Source organism: Gossypium raimondii, chromosome 11 (assembly GCF_025698545.1).
Source record: "Gossypium raimondii isolate GPD5lz chromosome 11, ASM2569854v1, whole genome shotgun sequence".
Taxonomy (NCBI): Eukaryota; Viridiplantae; Streptophyta; class Magnoliopsida; order Malvales; family Malvaceae; genus Gossypium; species Gossypium raimondii.
This window is the reverse complement of record NC_068575.1, coordinates 3,616,108-3,635,067: the sequence shown is the minus strand read 5'-3', so window position 1 is coordinate 3,635,067 and position 18,960 is coordinate 3,616,108. Positions and strand designations below refer to the sequence as shown.

Below are 18,960 nucleotides of genomic sequence, written 5' to 3'. Positions count from 1 at the left end.
TTATATCCACAAGCTTGGCATACGCCTAAGCACATCAACAATACATGTTAGTTCATTTAAACATGATTCATATGAATTTGACATGGATAACCATTATACTTGAGCATAATTCAATTGGATTTATCATCCATCTCAAAACATATCATGCTTTCCATGTATCACCATTTCAACGAGTTTTATGCATACATATCTTAATTCATATTAAACACTTACCATTTCATTTGCATAACACATAAGAAAAATGAAGTTGGTGACATCATGATCGTGTGCTTATATGTGGATGATATGGTTTTCACGGGAAACAATCCAAGTATGTTCAATGACTTTAAGAAAGCTATGACTAAAGAATTTGAAATGAAAGATATTGGTGAAATGTCATACTTTCTTAGAGTCGAAGTGAAACAAATGAAAGATGGAACATTTGTGTCTCAAAAGAATTATGCGAAACAGGTTTTAAGATAATTCAGGATGAAAGATTGCAAGCCGTTAGCCACGTCAGCAGAACCATGCATGAAATTAAGTGTTGATTCATCCAGAGAGTCGGTAAATCCAACGTTGTTTAAAAGTATCATTGGAAGTTTAAGATACTTGACTATCATGCTGCCAGACATCATGTATGCACTGGGAATAGTTAGCAGATACATGGAGAAGCCAAAACAAGATCACTTGATTGCAGCAAAGAGAATTTTGAGATACACCAAAGGTATGATGGATCATGGTTAATTTTATACACACTCACAGAGTTCAAAATTAGTTGGTTATTCAGATAGTGATTATGGTAGTGACTTTGATGATTGCAAAAGTACATCCGAATATTTATTCCATATTGGCTCTGTGACATTTTCATGGTCATCGAAAAAGCAATAAACAGTAGCCCTCTCAACATGTGAAGCAAAATACATGGCTGTTGCAGCATGCACATGTCAAGTAATTTGGTTGAAGAATATTTTGGGTGAATTATCTATTATACAAGAAGGTCCAATTACAATTTATGTTGATAACAAGTCCACAATATCTCTTGCAAAGAATCCAATGTCTCATAGTCGAAGCAAGGATATGGATACAAAGTATCATTTTATTCGAGAGCAAGTGAAAAATAAAAATGTGGAGTTAGTTTACTGCAGAATAGAAGATCAATTGGCAGACATTTTTACGAAGTCATTGAAAGCGGACATATTCCATAAACTCAAAGAAAATCTTGGAATGAAAAGTTCAGTTTGAGGGGGAGTGGTAGAACAAGAATATGATTATAGATATACAAAAAAATTAGTATCTAAAAAGCTATGTTGCTTCAATTCTCAAGACAAAACATCTCTCCAATTGGACTTGATAGATGACATATTAGTCTTTCAATTGATTTCCTCATTTTCGATTAATTGGACTTGATAGATGACATATTAGTCTTTCAAGTGATTTCCTCATTTTCGATTAGACTAAGGACATGTTTAGATCTGTCTACTAATACAAATTCTCTTTCCATATTACGATTTGACCAGGTAATACCGCTTAGTATTAATTTAATCATTAGTCAACCAATGAGCTAATATTTACTTCTATTTTGCTTTGCATGTAAAAACCATATTAGGACAATCATACAAAATATATTAATGTAATCAATGAATTTGTTTTATTAATCAATCTATTTGAAAAAGTTATAAGTTTACAAACGAATATAGTACTACACTCAGGCCACTAGATCCAACAATTATATCCACAAAGTTTTATATTATTGACATAATGATAAATTTAGTTCTCAACGTTGACATTTTTTGTCATTTAGGCCCTTAATATTTTTTTGAGCTAAATTTAGCCTTTAACCTCTCAAAAAAGAGTGAAATTGTTTTTTCTTAAAGGAAATGATGACTAAAACATTATTTTTTAACATTGTTGGCGTGGCAACTCACATGGCAGTTCATGTGCACATCATGCTAATATAACATGATTTGTTTTATATGTCATGCCAATAAATAATTAAAAAACTACAAAAATTTGAAAATTAAAAAATATATAAAATTTTCATAAGAATTAAAAAGTTTAGCATGGAGTGCACATGAATTGTCATGCATGTTGTGTTTAAAATTTTAACATTTTAGTTAGTATTTTTGTTAAAAATATATAACTTCAACTCTTTTTAAAAGGTTGATAATCAAATTCGACTCTTTTAAAAGGTTAATGACCAAATCTAGCTAAAAAAAGAAGAAAAGGGTCAAAATGACAAAAATATGATCGATGAGAACTAAATTTAACATTATGCCTATATTATTTTTATTTAATATTTGTTATATCTCTTAAATATATAAAAAAAATTTTAAACGACGAAACTAGACACATCACATTTAACACATACTTTGGTCTCTAACAATTGCGAACAAAAATGAAACCACAATTTTACTTGACGAATCTAGTCTAATAACAAAGATAAAAGGATGATTATAATCTAAATATCTTTAAAGGATTTGCACCTTACTTATTAATTGCTTCTTCATGGAGCAACCAAACTTCTTCCACATCCTATTTCCCGCTGATTATATTTCTTCAATCTGTGATCAGAAAATCTAATTATATAAAAATGAATTACTCATTGCCATTCTTCTAGACAACAAGACCGAATATACTGCTTAGTTTGCTTTGATTTTTGTTTAAAAATAATAATTTTTTTCCATGCGTATGACATGAGATATGGTACTTTTGGTTTCAGTAAGAGCAATTATGGGACCAAATATTATCACTTCCTATAATACAAACAGGAGAGTTAAAATGATGAAAAAAATTATGAACAGTTCCAAACTATTTGGAACTACAAACAGGAAATAAACAAATTATGCAAAGGCTATAGATAAAATTCTAAGAACAAATTCCCGGTCTTTTCTTCCCAAACAGGATACTGTAAAATTGTCTGAAACCCATCAACAAAATTGTGCATTTAGTTAACATTATTAGGTGTAAAATAATGTATGTGAGGTTGTAACCTAAACCCTAAACCAGGTGCAAAACCATTTGCGAGCAGAAGAGAAAGAGGAAAACCTTACCGATCGTTTTACCCAAGCGACGGCAGAGGAGTGCGGGGGTACACGACTGTCACGGTTGACGGTCGACGAGCAACAACAGAAGGGTCAGTAAACGGCAATGTAGCAGTGATGGTTGGGGCACAGCAGACTAGGGTTCTAAATTTGGGGGATTTTTGGGGAAAATTTGGGGGGAATTTTTGGGGAGAAAACTGATTTGTCGGGTAAGGGATTGGACTATTTGGGATGAAATACAGACACTATAAAACGACAGCGTCTTACCAAACTGAACATTTGTGGCGTTTCTAATATAGCGCCACTAATGCCCTTAAGGTGTCATGTAAAACGACAGCGTTTCTCAAAAATGGGCGGAAAATTTGCGGCGTTTTATATAATAGCGCCGCTAAAACCTACCTACAGTGGCATTTTAGGCGTTGCGCCGCTAAATCCGAATAAAAAATTCCCAAACAAAAATTACATCGTTTTGCCCAAACTAATAATATTTTTCCGGCGTTTATGAATAAAACGCCGCTAAATCAATTTTTCGTGGCGTTTTATACAAAAACGCCACTAATACATTAATTTCTTTTATTGAAACGCCATCGTTTTCAGATATTTTAAAACATTGTTTTTTTAATTAATATTTAAAAAACAATATAAAATTAAAAATTGCGGCGTTTTCACCTGAGCGCCGCTAATACCATTAATATGCCACACAAAACGTCAACGTTTTAATTACAGACTACACAGCAACGTTGCGGCGTTTTCTTCCTAGCGCCGCTAATTCCCAGATATAGTGGCGTTTTCGACGTTACGCCGCGAAGGCCGTTAAATTCCCAGCCAAAAACTACACCGTTATTAAAAACTTTTGCGGCGTTTTTGCTTAAAACGCCGCTAAATCTCACATATTTTATTTATTTATTTATTTATTTCTTCTATGTTTTGTTAAAATTTTAATTAAATAATTATTAAAATTTTAAGTAATATTTAAAAGTTTTTGATAAAATTATAACATTTAGTTTTTTTTATTTCATTTTTATATTTTTTTAGTTTTTTCTAATATTTTGATCCTATCCAAATTCAATAATTAATTATCTATATATATATCCATATAAAAATATTGAATTGTTAAGGTTAAATATTTTAAATATAAAATTATTAATTAATTGTATCATTTAACAAGTCTCAAATAAACCTTAAACCCTAATTTAATTGAAATATCTTAAACCCTAATATATATATTATATCTCTTAACTAAATAATATAAATTAACTATACATATTTGAAATTAATATCTTAAATTAATGATCACTGAGCCTCCACGTACCAATTATAGGATTATTGACATGTGCTACCGGTGCCCTAGGAACATTGCCAAAATACCGAAAGGGGGCTTCTAGCTTCCAACAATCCAAATCCCGTCGTTCATCAATAAATATATTTAGAACATTAATCCTTAATTTCTACTATAAAGAAGGGTGAACTAGATTTTGTATACTGACAAAAAATTGGAGAAACAAAACCGGGCAGTCACTACTTACTCGACTGCTAGCACATACTCAAGGTCGATAAGACGTAATATATACTCATAATTTAAATATATTAAATTTATCATTATATATTTTACAAACATATAAGAACATATTTAATATATAAATTAATTAAACTAATTAATCTAAGCAACCAACCCTAACTTGAGTACCCTTGACACCCTAACCCCTAAATCCCTAACCCTAACCCCCAAATCACTAACCCTAACCCTAAATTCCTAACCCATACCCTAAACCTTAATCCCAAACCCTAATCCATACCCTTACTCCTTAAAATACCTTCCAAAAACTCCCTAAGTCTTTAATAATCATAAAACATAGTTTAAATCGATTAAACAATAATTAATAGTTAAAAATTTTGTATAAAGTAGCAATAAACAATATTAATCTTTATAAAATTTATTTTTCATATAAAGTATGGAATTTCTAATATTTTATTTTATTGATAAATAAATAAATTTCTCGATTAACAAATTTATTATATTCTTAATTTCTCAATGAGATAAATGAAAACAAGAAGGATGGACAACTATATATATATATATATATGGCATTTTTTTAAATATTGAACTGATAACAAAAGGAATGATAGCGAGTTAGGTATATGCATATATTTTAATTTGAATGATTTCAATTCAAATTCACAAATTTATTTAAGTATTTAATTAGATGTTTGTCATGAATTATTAAAGTATTACTATTCCAACCTTGAATTTAAATTAAATAATATTATCCATCGAATATTTTACATATTCTAGAATTAAGTTGAATTTTATTTAATTAATCTAAATAATATTAAACCAATTTATGTAAAATGTATTTTTATGGCGTTTCCATCGAAACGCCGCTAAAACTCCAACATTAGTGGCGCTTTATAAACAAACGCCACTAAAAACCTCAACTTTAGCGGCGCATTATCAAAAACGCCGCTAAAAGCCCTAAAATTAGCGGCGCTTAGGAAAAAACGCCACTAAAAACCATAACATTAGCGGCGTTTGTTTAAAAACGCCACGAAAGCCCTCTGAAGGTCACCAAACGACGCCGTTTGGGTTTGGAGTTTTTGTGGCGTTTTAGCATAAGCGCCGCTAATGCGTGTTATTAGCGGCGTTTTTTTCTAAACGCCGCTAAAGGCTTATTTTTTGTGGCGCTTTTTCACAAACGCCGCTAATTCCCGATTTCTACCGGCGTTTTTCCACAAAACGCCACTAAAACTGCCGCTAAAAGCCTATTTTGATGTAGTGTTTGAATGTTTTAAATTTGGGATATGCATAAAATATGAGTTGGTGTTGAATATGTATATGCTTAAAATTTTTATATTAATTAGAAAGATTATATCTCATTTGTTATGGAATAAAATATCATAATTGAATACTTTAAATGAAATAAAAAACTGTAAATAATACCGTTGACTAAAAAAAGTCTAAACGAAAGAATTAATAGTAATGAAGTAGTTTACCACAGTCTGCCCATTATAGAATTGAAAACTTTTTGCATCCGTTTTGGTTGCATCCCTTCATCCATCTCCTTATAGATATTAGATAAGTTTTCGCTTTATAAGGGAAACGTTACCTATATATAGATCCATCATCGGCAGAGTGTTGCGGTATCTTCCAAATTTTCACAACATTGACTACTATGCAGCTCTTGTATTTGTTCCATCTCTTCCAAATCTCTCTCATACACTAATCTAACACCACACTTCTTCACCTTAACACTGTTCAAGGTAAACGGGCCTCTTACGAATGAGAACTCAAGTTCTTCGCATTCCTGATCTAACCAATCTGTTGTCCATGAATATCGATACATCTCGTCACGCGAGGAATACCTAATGAAAATGTGGTCCGTCATTACGGGTTCACCAGCCGGGAAAGTCCCGAAACCCATCATGAACTCTCGAGGATTTCTACCCTTGAAATTAGAAAGTCCAGATACAGCTCTAAAATGGAGTTCCTCAACCCTTGAAGCATCATCACTGACAAAAATGCAGCACAAAGCAACTCCCATCCATTGATTATCATTCCAAACTTCCTGAGGCAAATCTATCTTAATCGAAGAGTCACCTCTTTGTTGACTAAACCATTCTGGGATTTCACTTCCAGGTAGAATAAAATTAAATCTTTTTCCTGTATTTCCAAATACCTGCAAAATAAACCTCTAGTTGTTTGGTAACTATCACCATGACTAATTATGAGACTGAAAGAAACAAAGATATTAACGAACCTTTAGATGCTTTTTCAGCAATGTTAAGGCATCGATGTTCTCAGCCAATCTGTAGCAGTCAATACAAGTTATCGTAGACCAACCGACTGAAGTGTATACTTTTGATAGTTCAGGCAAAGATTTAAGCTCCTTGCAACTCGACAATCCAAGATATACAAGATTGAAAAGAGACGAAGGTATGCTGGTGAAGTTGTTACCACTAAGCTCAAGTTCTTTTAATGAATATAGACAACAAATATCACTAGGAATATCGAAAAGATTGCAGTCTCTTAGATTCAGTTCTTGTAATGAACTCAAACCTAGCAATGAAGGTAACATCGATGTCATGGAATTTATCCTTCCTCTTTGAATTGCCTTGCTCCCGTTGAATGACAAAAATTGAAGATTTTTTAATTGAGAAATGAAGGATGGTGGTTTTCGTAAGGCTGTTTTACTTAAGTCAAGCTCTTCCAAAAACTCTAGTTGCTGCAAATTCTCTGGCAAATATTCAACTTTATAACAACCAGAAAGATTAAGACTTTTTAAACTTTTACACCCACCTATGCTCCCTGGGACACTCCCAAGGTTCCTGCAATCTTTCAAATTTAACAAAACAAGACTGCTCAGATTTCCAACAGATGGATGAATATCTAATAATCTAGTACAACCTTTCAAAACCAAAATTTCAAGATTTGGGGCAGTTGTTAAGTCCGGTGCCTTGATCAGGTTTTCGGACCCTTTGAGGTTGAGCACTTTCAACTTATACAGGGGCTGTTGAAAACAATAATAAATTAGAGATAAAAAAGAGAAGAACATAGGAAAGCTCATTTTTATTGTTATTCTTCAATGTAAATAAAAATTTCATCTTTCTTCTCAAAATAAGATAGAAAACAATGACCAAATGAGTTAGTTCTTACTATGTTTTCTTTCCATAGTTGTTCAATGTTGCTATAAGATAGGAGAAGTGCAACAAGATTTTTTGGTTGGAAGCTTGAAGGCAAGGATTTTAAAGGATATCTCGTCCAATCTAAAAGCCGTAGCTCATTAGAAAGATACGTAAAATCACAACAATTTGAACAACAAAGGACTTTAAGTAGTCTTAATCTTTTCATCTTTAAGAAGGCATCCGCACTCAAAGTGAGAATCTTGTTCATCTCCCTAGGTAAAACAAAAATATGATTACACATATATAAAACATTTAGTATCTAAAAAGTTATGTTGTAGCACCTATATCCAAATTTGAATAACATAGCTTCAAAGAATTGGAGTTGATATTCACTAACTTACACAGCTAGAAGCCATGATGTACACAGAAGAAAAATGTTTGGCTAAAGAGAAAATGCAAGAAATAGATACAAGCAAATGCAATGACATTACAATTACACCAAATACATACAACGAACTTTCAAAACTACAGTAAACATACTCTTAACTACTATATAGAATGAATAGAGATGAGCAAAATTAAATTCAAAAATAAATTTTAAAATTAAAAAATTAAAAAATTAAAAATTTATATTTTTGAAAAATTATAAAATTTTAAAAAATCTAAAGAATATATAAAAAGTTTAAAATTCAAAATTTTTCTAAAATAATAATTTTAGAGACCTAAGTAAATTAATTAATGATTCAAGTTTATCATACTAAACTATCTTTTTTTTCTTATTTTGATTTGGAAATTTTTTCAAATATATATGGTTTCAAATTTATGTTCTCTAACATGAAATTACTTATATTATAACAAGATTTTAATTTGACATGTTTAATTTTTTAATTTAACTTGAACAATTTTACTTGATTCGACTCGACTCAAATTTCATTTCACTCAACTAGATTCGGAAAAAACTCGACTCGATTCGGAAAAAAAATCAAATCAAGTTAGGATGATAAGATAGGATTCGTTAACTCAATTAACTCAAATTTTTTTACTAGATTTGATCGAACGCTCACCCTTAATGATGAATGCATACATTTATACCTTTTTCGCTAACACATACCACTCTTTTTCCTTTTTTTTTTTGAAATATTAAGCATGGAAGATTTTTGCCACTTCTTTTTTAATTATTATTATTTTAAAAAAAATCAATATTATACATAAATACATGTTTGTATGTTTTCTTACCTTTTATTATCGATGATCATGCCTTCAATCATCTCTGTACCCTAAAAATAAAAAAATTAAACATAAGACAAAAACTCTTGAAATTTATATTTATGATTATCAAAGCTTGTTTAGCATCATTTATTATCTGTTGAAATTAATAAACAAAAGCAAACTAAATAAAACAATTTTCAACTGAAGCAATGAAATAACATTTTATTTTATACATATCGTGCATATCATTTTAATATTTATAATAGAAAAATAAAATAACACTTTGAGGACAAATGTACTCATTTTACTTTATCGATATTTAAAATAAACACTTAAACACTTTATAAATATAATAGACCTTTTAATACTAGAATATATAGTTTTTATAGAATGACTTACAGTGTTCTTTGTTAGCACATGATAAACATCTCTTTCTGCCCACAATCTGCAACGTTTTCCAGGTTCAACAACAGATTTTTCCCTAACAATTTTTCTTCCCATTTCTTGTAGTAAGTCATGCATCCGCAATCTTTTGTGTTCATCAACTGTTAGTAGAGATTTTTTAATAAGAACATCAATTCCAATGTCAGGAAAAAACTCACAACCATTTAATACTTTCATTACAAAATCTTTCATCTTCCCGTTAAAGAAGCATGCTATATCTAAAAATATGTCCTGCTCAGTTTGGTCCAATCCATCAAAGCTTATTTGAAGTCTGTCAAGAATTTCTTTGTTAGAATCTCTTTCAAGTCTTTCTATTGCACTTCTCCATTGGGCTGCATCTCGGCCACACAAAAAGGAACCCAAAACTTCAAGAGCTAAGGGAAGACCTCCGGTATATTTTAAAACACGTTTAGAAAGATCACTAAAATCATTTTCTAGCCTTGTCTCACCATTAAAAGCTTTCAAATTGAAAAGTTGGAGTGCTTCATGTGCATTCAATGTTGTAGGCTTATACACGTCATCAACTCCGTAAGATCGGAGCAAATGTTCATCTCTTGTTGTTACAATGATTCTGCTCCCTAAACCGAACCAGTTACGCCTCCCAACCAAGCATTTTAAGTGTTGTAGGTTATCAACATCATCAAGAACAACAAGAACCTTTTTGTTAGATAACCTGTGGTTAATTATGGCATTCCCTTCATGAACATTGAAGAAATTAAAGCATTCCTCAGGCAAGATTTGGGAAAGAAGTTGTTTCTGTAACGAAACAAGTCCACGTGTGTTTGAAACTTCTCTAACATCAGCAAGAAAGCTTTTACCTTCAAAATGAGGAGACATTTGAGTGGAAGCAAGTCTTGCAAGAGTTGTTTTACCGATGCCACCCATTTCACAAATTCCAATAATACGGACATCATCTTCACCAATATCTATTTTTGCATACAACTCCTCTAAGCGTGAACTAATTCCAACCAACTCATCGTGGACAATTGGATATGTTTCACATAATTTTGCTGATATCTTTCTAACGATGTCTCCAATAAATTCGGTTTCATGCCTATAAACACAAACAAAAAAAGATATTGGTCTCTAAACAAGAAATCAACAGCTAAAGGACATGGGTGTATATATCGATATAACATGTATTCTAATATATATGGTTTTTTTTGGGTGTGCTCGGCTAAATCTAAATTTTCATTTTGCTTTGGGTATGATGTCTGTGTTGTTTATATTTCTTTGGGTTTTCTTGTTCTTTTGGTGGGGAGAGATGGGTTTTTTGTTTCTTGATTCGGAGGGTCGGGGCAGCAGTTTTGTAGTGTTGTCTGAAAGGCCTTGAGTCAAGAGTCTGATATCGGGAGTTTTGGGTTTCATGGTCTCTTCATCAAGTGGTAATGATTTTCAACAGAGATTGAAATTTTACTATGAAAATAGAGAAGAACATCATGTAAGCAGTAAAATTGGAAAACAGAGAAGATATGAAGGAGTTACCTGTGATTTAAATGCCATCCCTTAATGTTTGCGACTTGAGTCAAAGCATTTCGCCACCTTCGGACCTTATCTTCATCATATCTCTTTTCATGTTCCGCAAAGGCTTCTTCAACTTTTCCTTTCTGTTTTCTCAAATCAGATGGATCCACGTCATAGAAAACTGGAAAAACACGACCCTTGTCCTTTTTCTGCTTAACAATCTCACTAAGTTCGTCCAAGCACCAACCCGAAGAAGCATAAGATTCTGAAAATACGATTACGGAGCACCATGATTGCTGAATGGCTTTAAACAGTTCTGGCGCGATCTCTTCGCCGGCCTCCAGCTTTGGATCATCCCTGAAGGTGATTATTCCGCTCCTTTTCAGAGCATCATAAAGATGATCAGTGAAGTTTTTGCGAGTATCTTCACCTCTAAAACTTAAGAAAACATCATATTTCTTTCTAGAAATGGAGGATGAAGTTGAAGGCAATGACAACATGATGAGAAGAAATTGTCAGATATCAGAAGGAAACTACAAACAGTCTTTTAAATATAGGAGCATGAAGAATGAGAAGAATAGATGAAATTTGCAAGGAAAGTAAACAGAGGTTTCTAGGCAATTTCCCTGTAGATATGAAAGCGTGTAGTAATTTGAATCACTTTTAATAACCTTAAAATCTTATTTTTAATTTTAAAAAATATATAAACACACGATAACTCATTATTTAAAATTCATTGTATCTTAGTTTAATTGGTATCAATATTATTATTGTCAATATAAGAAAATATAAATTCAAATGCATTGAGTGATGCTACACTTAAAAGGAAGTAAATAAAAAAATCATTATAATCCATAAAAATATTATTATTATTATTTTCAATAATAATTTGAAGTTAGATTATTTACCACCAAAACAATATCTTCAAAAATAGTCTAAGTAAATGATACATTCTTTTTATCAAATAAACAAAATCAAATTGGCATAAACTAAAAGCAGACCGAGATTTTAATAATTGGTTCAACTCTATTAAATGCTATATATTCATATCAAATAAATATTAAATATAATAAATTGTTTATAAATTCTTTAAAATTAAATTATTTTTATTTTTATTTCTTAAATCATTCATATATTGTTTCATACAAAAGATTTAATTAATAGACTATAAAGGTTGGTAAGATATTAACTTTTCAACCCATTTTAATATCAAACTATATTTACATCTTTTATCTTTTATATTTTTGGCATACAATATATGCTGCAAAATGCATACATTAAATTATATATACACTTGTTAGTTTCTAATTTTAAAGAGATTATTTTAGAGACAAAATGCATTTTACCATTAAACTATATTAAATTTTATATTTTATATTAAATGTAATAAATTGTTTATAAAATTATTATTTAAAGCCTATGTCGATTGTTGGAGCGGTTTTACTGTATTCTCGCCAATAAAAAAAAAAAAAACCAAAATTTTAACGCTATACCATTACTAAAATTTCAAACAAAGCATTACTAAAAGTTGCATAAAACGAAAAATGAAGGAAAAGGGTGATGAATTTGTGGAAACTGAAACAATCCAAGGCAACCTTAATTGCTTTTCTCCTGGAATAATCCTCTTCTGTTTCTTATTAATACAATCTTTAATTCTAGTATGGTAAAACCAAACCTAAGGTAAAGATTTAAGAAAAAATTTAAAATTAAATCTCAACTTTTACATATTATATCGATTTAGTCATAATTTTAAAAACTAATCCTCAGAATTTACAAATATTCTCGATTGGATCCTAATTCTAAGATATTCAAAGAAAATTTAAATTTATTATTATTTTGAAAATATTTATCTACTTTTATATATTTCTTTGAATTTTTAGAATAAGGATCAATTTAAATATATTTGCAAATTATAACTAAATTGATATAATATGTAAAACTTGAAAATTAATTTATTAAAAAAGTTTTTGAAATACCATAGTTTATATTCATTTCAAAATAGAAGTTGGAACTAAATGGCAAACAAACACTTAATAAAAAATAAAAATGGTTAGCAAATAAGGTGTTTGTGCTTTAAAGGAAGGCTGATGACTGAGGATTTAGCGATTCATTCAGCAATCCAACTTTCTCCACAATTTTTGTCCCTAATTAATGTTACTCTCCCACACGGCCTCTGTCTCCTCGCAGGACTCACAAAGATTACATAATGGGTGTAATAAAGTCGAGCAAACAATTCGACTCAATAATTATACTGTCGAAGGCCAACAATGTTAACCATGATAAAGCCTCTCTAATGGCAAAACAAATATAGTGGAAATAAACAATGTCGAAGAATTCTTTAGTGCTTTTGTACTGTTTGAGCAAGTGAAAATATATAATCCTAATCCTAATCCTAATCCTAATCCTAAAGGTAACGTGTTAAGTTATTCAAATATATTTAAAAAAAAGAAGACTAAGACCTCCAGCCGGCCATCCAATTTATTAATTTGTAAATTATGATCACACACACTTCCAAGAAATAAAAAAGGAAAGGGTAAGTTCAGAAATGATGATTAAATTATTGTTTGTTTTTATTTTGATCATTAAATTATTCGAAATTAAAATTTTGGTCACCAAACATTAACAATCATTTGAAATCTAAAAAGAAGTGTTGAAGTGAGTTTTTTTATTGGTCTAGTAATAAATTTAGCCCTTTAATGTTTACAAAATTCTATCAATTTGATTCTAAATATAAAATTCCTCAAATTTATAAAATTTATTATTTTAATTCAAATTTTAAAAGAGTCAATAAATTCACCTCTTAACATTTGCAAAGTGACATATTTTTATTTTTAAAATTTTGTAAAATTTAAAATTAAATTCTATCAGATTATGATTGGAAAAGTTGAATTCATTTTGATTGAATATGGAATATTGAATGGGTATCAGGAAATTTCTATGGTTTCTAAGCAATTTGTGTGGAAATATGAAAGGGTGTAGTGGTAGAAGACAAGTTGGGTCACAGATCAGAAAGAGGAAGAATCCAACAAGGTTGACAAAGTTTAATTATAAACTTTTAATAAATAAAATATGTTGGACGGTTGATCTTATTATGGACGAGATATTATTATAAAATATATATTCCATAGATTACTTCCTAACCCTAATTATTCAAAATATTCAGAAAAGAGTAGCCAGCCATCCCCAAATTATTAATATTTGTATAGAAAATAATAAATTATAAACACATACACTTCCAAGAAATAAAAAAAACAAAGAAAACACATTATCCTAGTCTCAAAATAATTTTATTTTGTAATAATAATATTTTAACAATTTAACCATTGAATTTATCAAAATAATTGTAATTGTCGTGCATACAAAATTTTGAACTAATCCGATATCTTTATCATATCAATTTAAAACATATTGTATATATTAGTATTTATTGAACCATTAAAAGTTTAAAAAGAAGAAACGGATAGTTAGAAAATTTTGTTTGCATCAATTTTGACATATATTAATTTTATAAAATAAAATATAAAATACGATAATGAGATAGTTAAAATATTAATAATAAAAAAATATACAAAAATATAAAATTATTTTAATTTTACACGGACATAAATGATCTATTATTGATTAAATTACATTTTTTTTTTTGAAATTTTGGATGCATAAAATGAAACGCTCCAACAAACATTCCATTTTTCCCATCAATCTCTGGAAAGTTGATTGGAAGACTTGTAAGACTTTTGCAGTTTTTTGGGTTCAAAACTTTAAGCCTTCTGAGACGTTGAATTGAAGAAAGGAAGTTCTTTGCTGCCTGTATCATCTAAATAAAGTTCCAACAGGTTCTCCATTTTGCAATCAATCTCTGAAAACTTATGAAGGTTCTTAGGACTTCTGCAACCTCTTGAGCACTCCAATGGATGGATGAACATCTACTAATCTAATACAATCTTCTAAAATCAAAATTTCAAGATTTAGGGCTGTTATAAAGTCTGGTGTCTTGATCAAGTTTTCAAACTCTTTGAGGTTGAGCACTTTCAACTTGTAGAGGAGCTGTTGAAAACAACAATAATTTAGAGAGAGAACATAATAAAGGTTTTTTTTGTTGTTGTGATTCTATCTTAAAGGAAAAGTTAAATGGCAAAGATCAGATGAAATAATTCTTACTCCATTTCCCTTATAATGCCACTAGAAGATAGAAAAAGTACATTAAGATTACGAGATTGAAGTCTGATGGTAGGGATTTTAAAAGATATCCCATCTAATCTAAAAATTGTAGTTGATATTTTAGATCACAACAGTTTAAGAGGTAAAAGATTTTGAATAATATAATTATTCAAAATATACAAAAGCATTCAAGTAAGGCGGCTTGGACACTTTATGATTATTCAAAACTTTCCAAAATAAAATAAAAACTAAAAATTGACAATAACAACATTAATACTATTTAATGATACATGGGTATGTATGTTTTCCTATTTTTTATTGTGACTATGCTTTTAGCAACTTCGGTACCCAGGGGATAGTAGGCGACTGTACCCTAAAATTAAAAAAATTTCATTTAGGCCCCATAAAATTTTAAATTAATAAAGGTAAAATTGTACTTTGGCCCTAAAAATATAAAAAATGATTTAATCTTTTAAAATTATAAAGATATAGGCTATTAAAATGGTAAAATTACAATTTTATTTTAACCCCTAAAAGAATTTCTTGATTTAGGAACTTGGGTACCCTAAAACAAATCGAGAATAGACATAAGAAAACAAAATATAAATGGGGATAAACTATATTGCATAACGTGTGAAAATTTTGATGAATGTTTATCATTCTTATTTTCAACCATGTTATATCTTTTGGTCAGAATATAGCAACTTGAGCGAAGTGTTTCAGTTTCTTTAAATAGATGAACAGTATTTCGAAGTATAGTGGTTCAATGAAATTCAATGCATTTTTACACGTATGGTATAACTCTTTTCTTTTTGTATAACTCTTGTTAATATTTGTAATTAAAAAATTATTTGAGAGAAACAATTATAAACAATAAAACCAACATGAAAATAAACAAATAAAATGATTTGATTTGGTTTTGGTTGGGTAACTCTAAATTTTATTTCGCTTAATGGAGGGTTGATGTTTGTGTTGTTTAATTGGTGATTTTGTATTTCTTTGGGTTTCATGGTCTCTTCATCATACGGAAAGGATGCACTGATTTTAGATATTAATATATTAAAAATATTAAATATAATAAGTTTATAAAATTATGATTTTAGAATCATCCATCTCAATTCTTCTTATTCATACTGAAATAAACAATGTCCAGAATTCTTTAATGCTGTTGGTACTGTTCTAAAGCAAGTGGAAATATATAACACCTTCAAAACATACATACATACATACATACATACATATAATATCTCATTGATTGCTTCCTAATCCTAAGGGTAACATGTGAGGTTATTAAAAAAAGGATTAAGACCAGTAGCCAGAGATCCCCAGATTATTAAATTTTTACAAAATTCTCTCAATTTATCCTTACTATAAAAAATTCAATAAATTTAACCTTCAAATTTAGACCATTCGATGTTCTCAGCCAATCTGAAGCAATTAACACCTACTATATTTTCCCAATCCTTTGAATTGTAAACTTTTGATGGATTTGCAACTATTTCCAGAGAAGTTCAACCACTTATTGTTACACTTTTTATACTTGCTGGAAGCTCAGGCAATTATTTAAGCGCCCCGCAACCTATCAATCCAAGAAATTCAAGCTTGGAAAGATGAATACGACGGTATGCTGATGAAATTGTTACCACCAAGATCAAGTATTTCCAAAGAGGATAGGCGAGAAATATCACCAGGAATATCTCCTTCACAAAGATTGCAGTCCTTTAGATTCAGCCTTGTTAATGAACTCAAACCTAACAACGAAGGCAAGATCAGAGCCGGAATTTGTCCCTCCTCTTTGGATTACATTTAATAGAGAAGGCAGATTTTTTTGTAGCAGGGAAGAAGGACCCTTGCTCCCATTAAAAGACAGAACTTTCAGATTTTTAAATTGAAAACTGAAGGGTGGTGGTTTTCTCATGGATGTTTCGCTTAAGTCAAGCTCCTCCAATAATTCTACTTGCTGCAAATTCTCTGGCAATTTTTCGACTTTATAACAACCAGAAAGATTAAGAATTTTTACACTTTTACACCCGCCTATGCTCCCTGGGAGACTCACCAGGTTCCTGCAATCTTTCAAATTTAACAAAACAAGACTGCTTAGATTTCCAATTGAAAAAGGTATCTCTTTAATACCCGTCCCATCTAAAGGAAGCTCTAGCAGACATTCCATTTTGCCATCAATCTCTGAAAAGCTTTCAAGATTTGAACAACTTGAAAGAATTAACTTTTCAAGAGATTCCATTCCAATTTTGGTTGGAAAACTCCTCAGACTTTTGCAGCCTCTTATATTCAAAAGTTTAAGCCTCTTAAGATCTCCAACAGATGGATGAACATATACTAATCTAGTACAGCCTTCCAAAACCAAGGTTTCAAGATTTGGGGCAGTTGTGAAGTCTGGTTCCTTGATCAGGTTTTTAGACCATTCGAGGTTGAGCACTTTCAACTTATACAGGGGCTGTTGAAAACAATAATAAATTAGAGATAAAAAGAGAATAACATAGGAAAGCTCATTTTTATTGTTATTCTTCAATGTTAATAAAAATTTAATCTTTCTTCTGAAAATAAGATAGAGAACAATGACCAAATGAGTTAATTCTTACTATGTTTTCCCTCCATAGTTGTTCAATGTTGCTAAAAGATAGGAGAAAATAGAAGTATATTTCCAGTTGGAAACTTGAAGGCAATGATTTTAAAGGGCAATCCATCCAATCTAAAAGCCTTAATTCATTAGAATGATACGTGAGATCACAACAATTTGATCGACAAAAGGACTATGAGTAGTCTTAATCTTTTCATCTTTAAGAAGGTATTCGTGCTCAAAGTGAGAGTCTTGTTCATTTGCCTAGATAGAACAAGAATATGATTACACATATACAAAACATTTAATATCTAAAAGTTATGTTGCTTCATTGCTTCCTTTTTGAATTGCTGATGTCTAACACTTATATCTGATGCATATTCAAACACAAATATAAATATACGATCTTTCAAAGAATCTCAAAAACAATGAAAATATAAAAAAAAAATGAATATGCTCATACCAAACACATATGCAATATAGCACCTACATCCCGATTTAAATAACATAGCTTTAAAGAATTGGAACTGATATTCACAAACTCACACTGCTACAAACCATGTTATACACACAAGAACAGAGTTTGGCTAAAGAGAAAATGCAATAAAATAGATACGACGAATTTACATAACAATAAACATACTCTTTATAACTACTGTATAGATTACTAAACTTACAGCTCAACAATGATGAATGCATACATGTATATCATTTTCACTAACACATACCACTCTTTTCTTTGAAATATTAAACATTGAAGACTTTTTCCACTTCTTTTTTATTATTTTTACAAAATAAAAGAATAACAACAACATCAACGTTATATATAATATATGTGTATGTCTTTCTATCTTTTATTGTCGATGACCATACTTTCAATTATTTTGTACCCTAAAAGTAAAAAATAGACAAAAAACTCATTAAATTTGATAAAACATTATTAGTTTTGGTTGAAACTAATAAATTTGATTAAAATTAATAAACAAAAGTAAACTCAATAAAAAAGTAAACTAAAATAATTCAATGAAATAACATTCTTGTTTATACATATCGGGCAGGTTTTTTAATATTTATAATAAAAATTTTAAATGACACATTTTAGAAATATACAAGACAAATGCACTCATTTTACTTTATCAATATTTATATATGTTTTTTGCAAAAACATCATCGCTTTGCGTTGAATCCCAAATTTAATTAATACTGATTGTTTAAAGATATTAAGCTAAAGTCTGAATATTTATAAATTTTATGGAATGACTTATCGTGTTTTTGTTAGCATATAATAAACATTTCTTTCTAACCACAATCTGTAATGTTTTTCGTGTTCATTAATGATTTTTCCTTAACAATTTTTCTTCCCATTTCTTGTAGCAAGTCATGCATACACAATTTATTGTTTTTATAAACTTTTAGTAGAAATTTCTTAATGAGAACATCAATTCTAATATCAGGAAAAAACCCACA

The 18,960-nt window shown here is 29.9% G+C and overlaps 1 protein-coding gene across 5 annotated transcripts in view; it reads right to left on the bottom strand.

Annotated features, from left to right (window-relative positions):
* LOC105761264 (disease resistance protein RPV1) overlaps positions 1 to 18,960 on the bottom strand; it is a 59,461-nt gene that overhangs the window by 902 nt on the left and 39,599 nt on the right. The window contains exons 2-8 of one of the 5 annotated variants that reach the window (XM_052623424.1): positions 10,779 to 10,835; positions 9,249 to 10,347; positions 8,877 to 8,917; positions 7,672 to 7,912; positions 6,776 to 7,525; positions 6,012 to 6,694; positions 2,463 to 2,540 (exon numbers count right to left, since the gene is read on the bottom strand). In XM_052623424.1, coding sequence (XP_052479384.1) covers positions 6,140 to 6,694; positions 6,776 to 7,525; positions 7,672 to 7,912; positions 8,877 to 8,917; positions 9,249 to 10,347; positions 10,779 to 10,835 — 2,743 coding nt within the window. In that variant the 3' untranslated portion in view covers positions 2,463 to 2,540; positions 6,012 to 6,139. Of the gene's footprint in view, positions 1 to 2,462; positions 2,541 to 5,965; positions 6,695 to 6,775; positions 7,526 to 7,671; positions 7,913 to 8,876; positions 8,918 to 9,248; positions 10,348 to 10,778; positions 11,366 to 18,960 lie in introns of those variants that run through there. The other 4 variants (XM_052623422.1, XM_052623426.1, XM_052623425.1 and 1 more) reach the window with 4 other exon arrangements.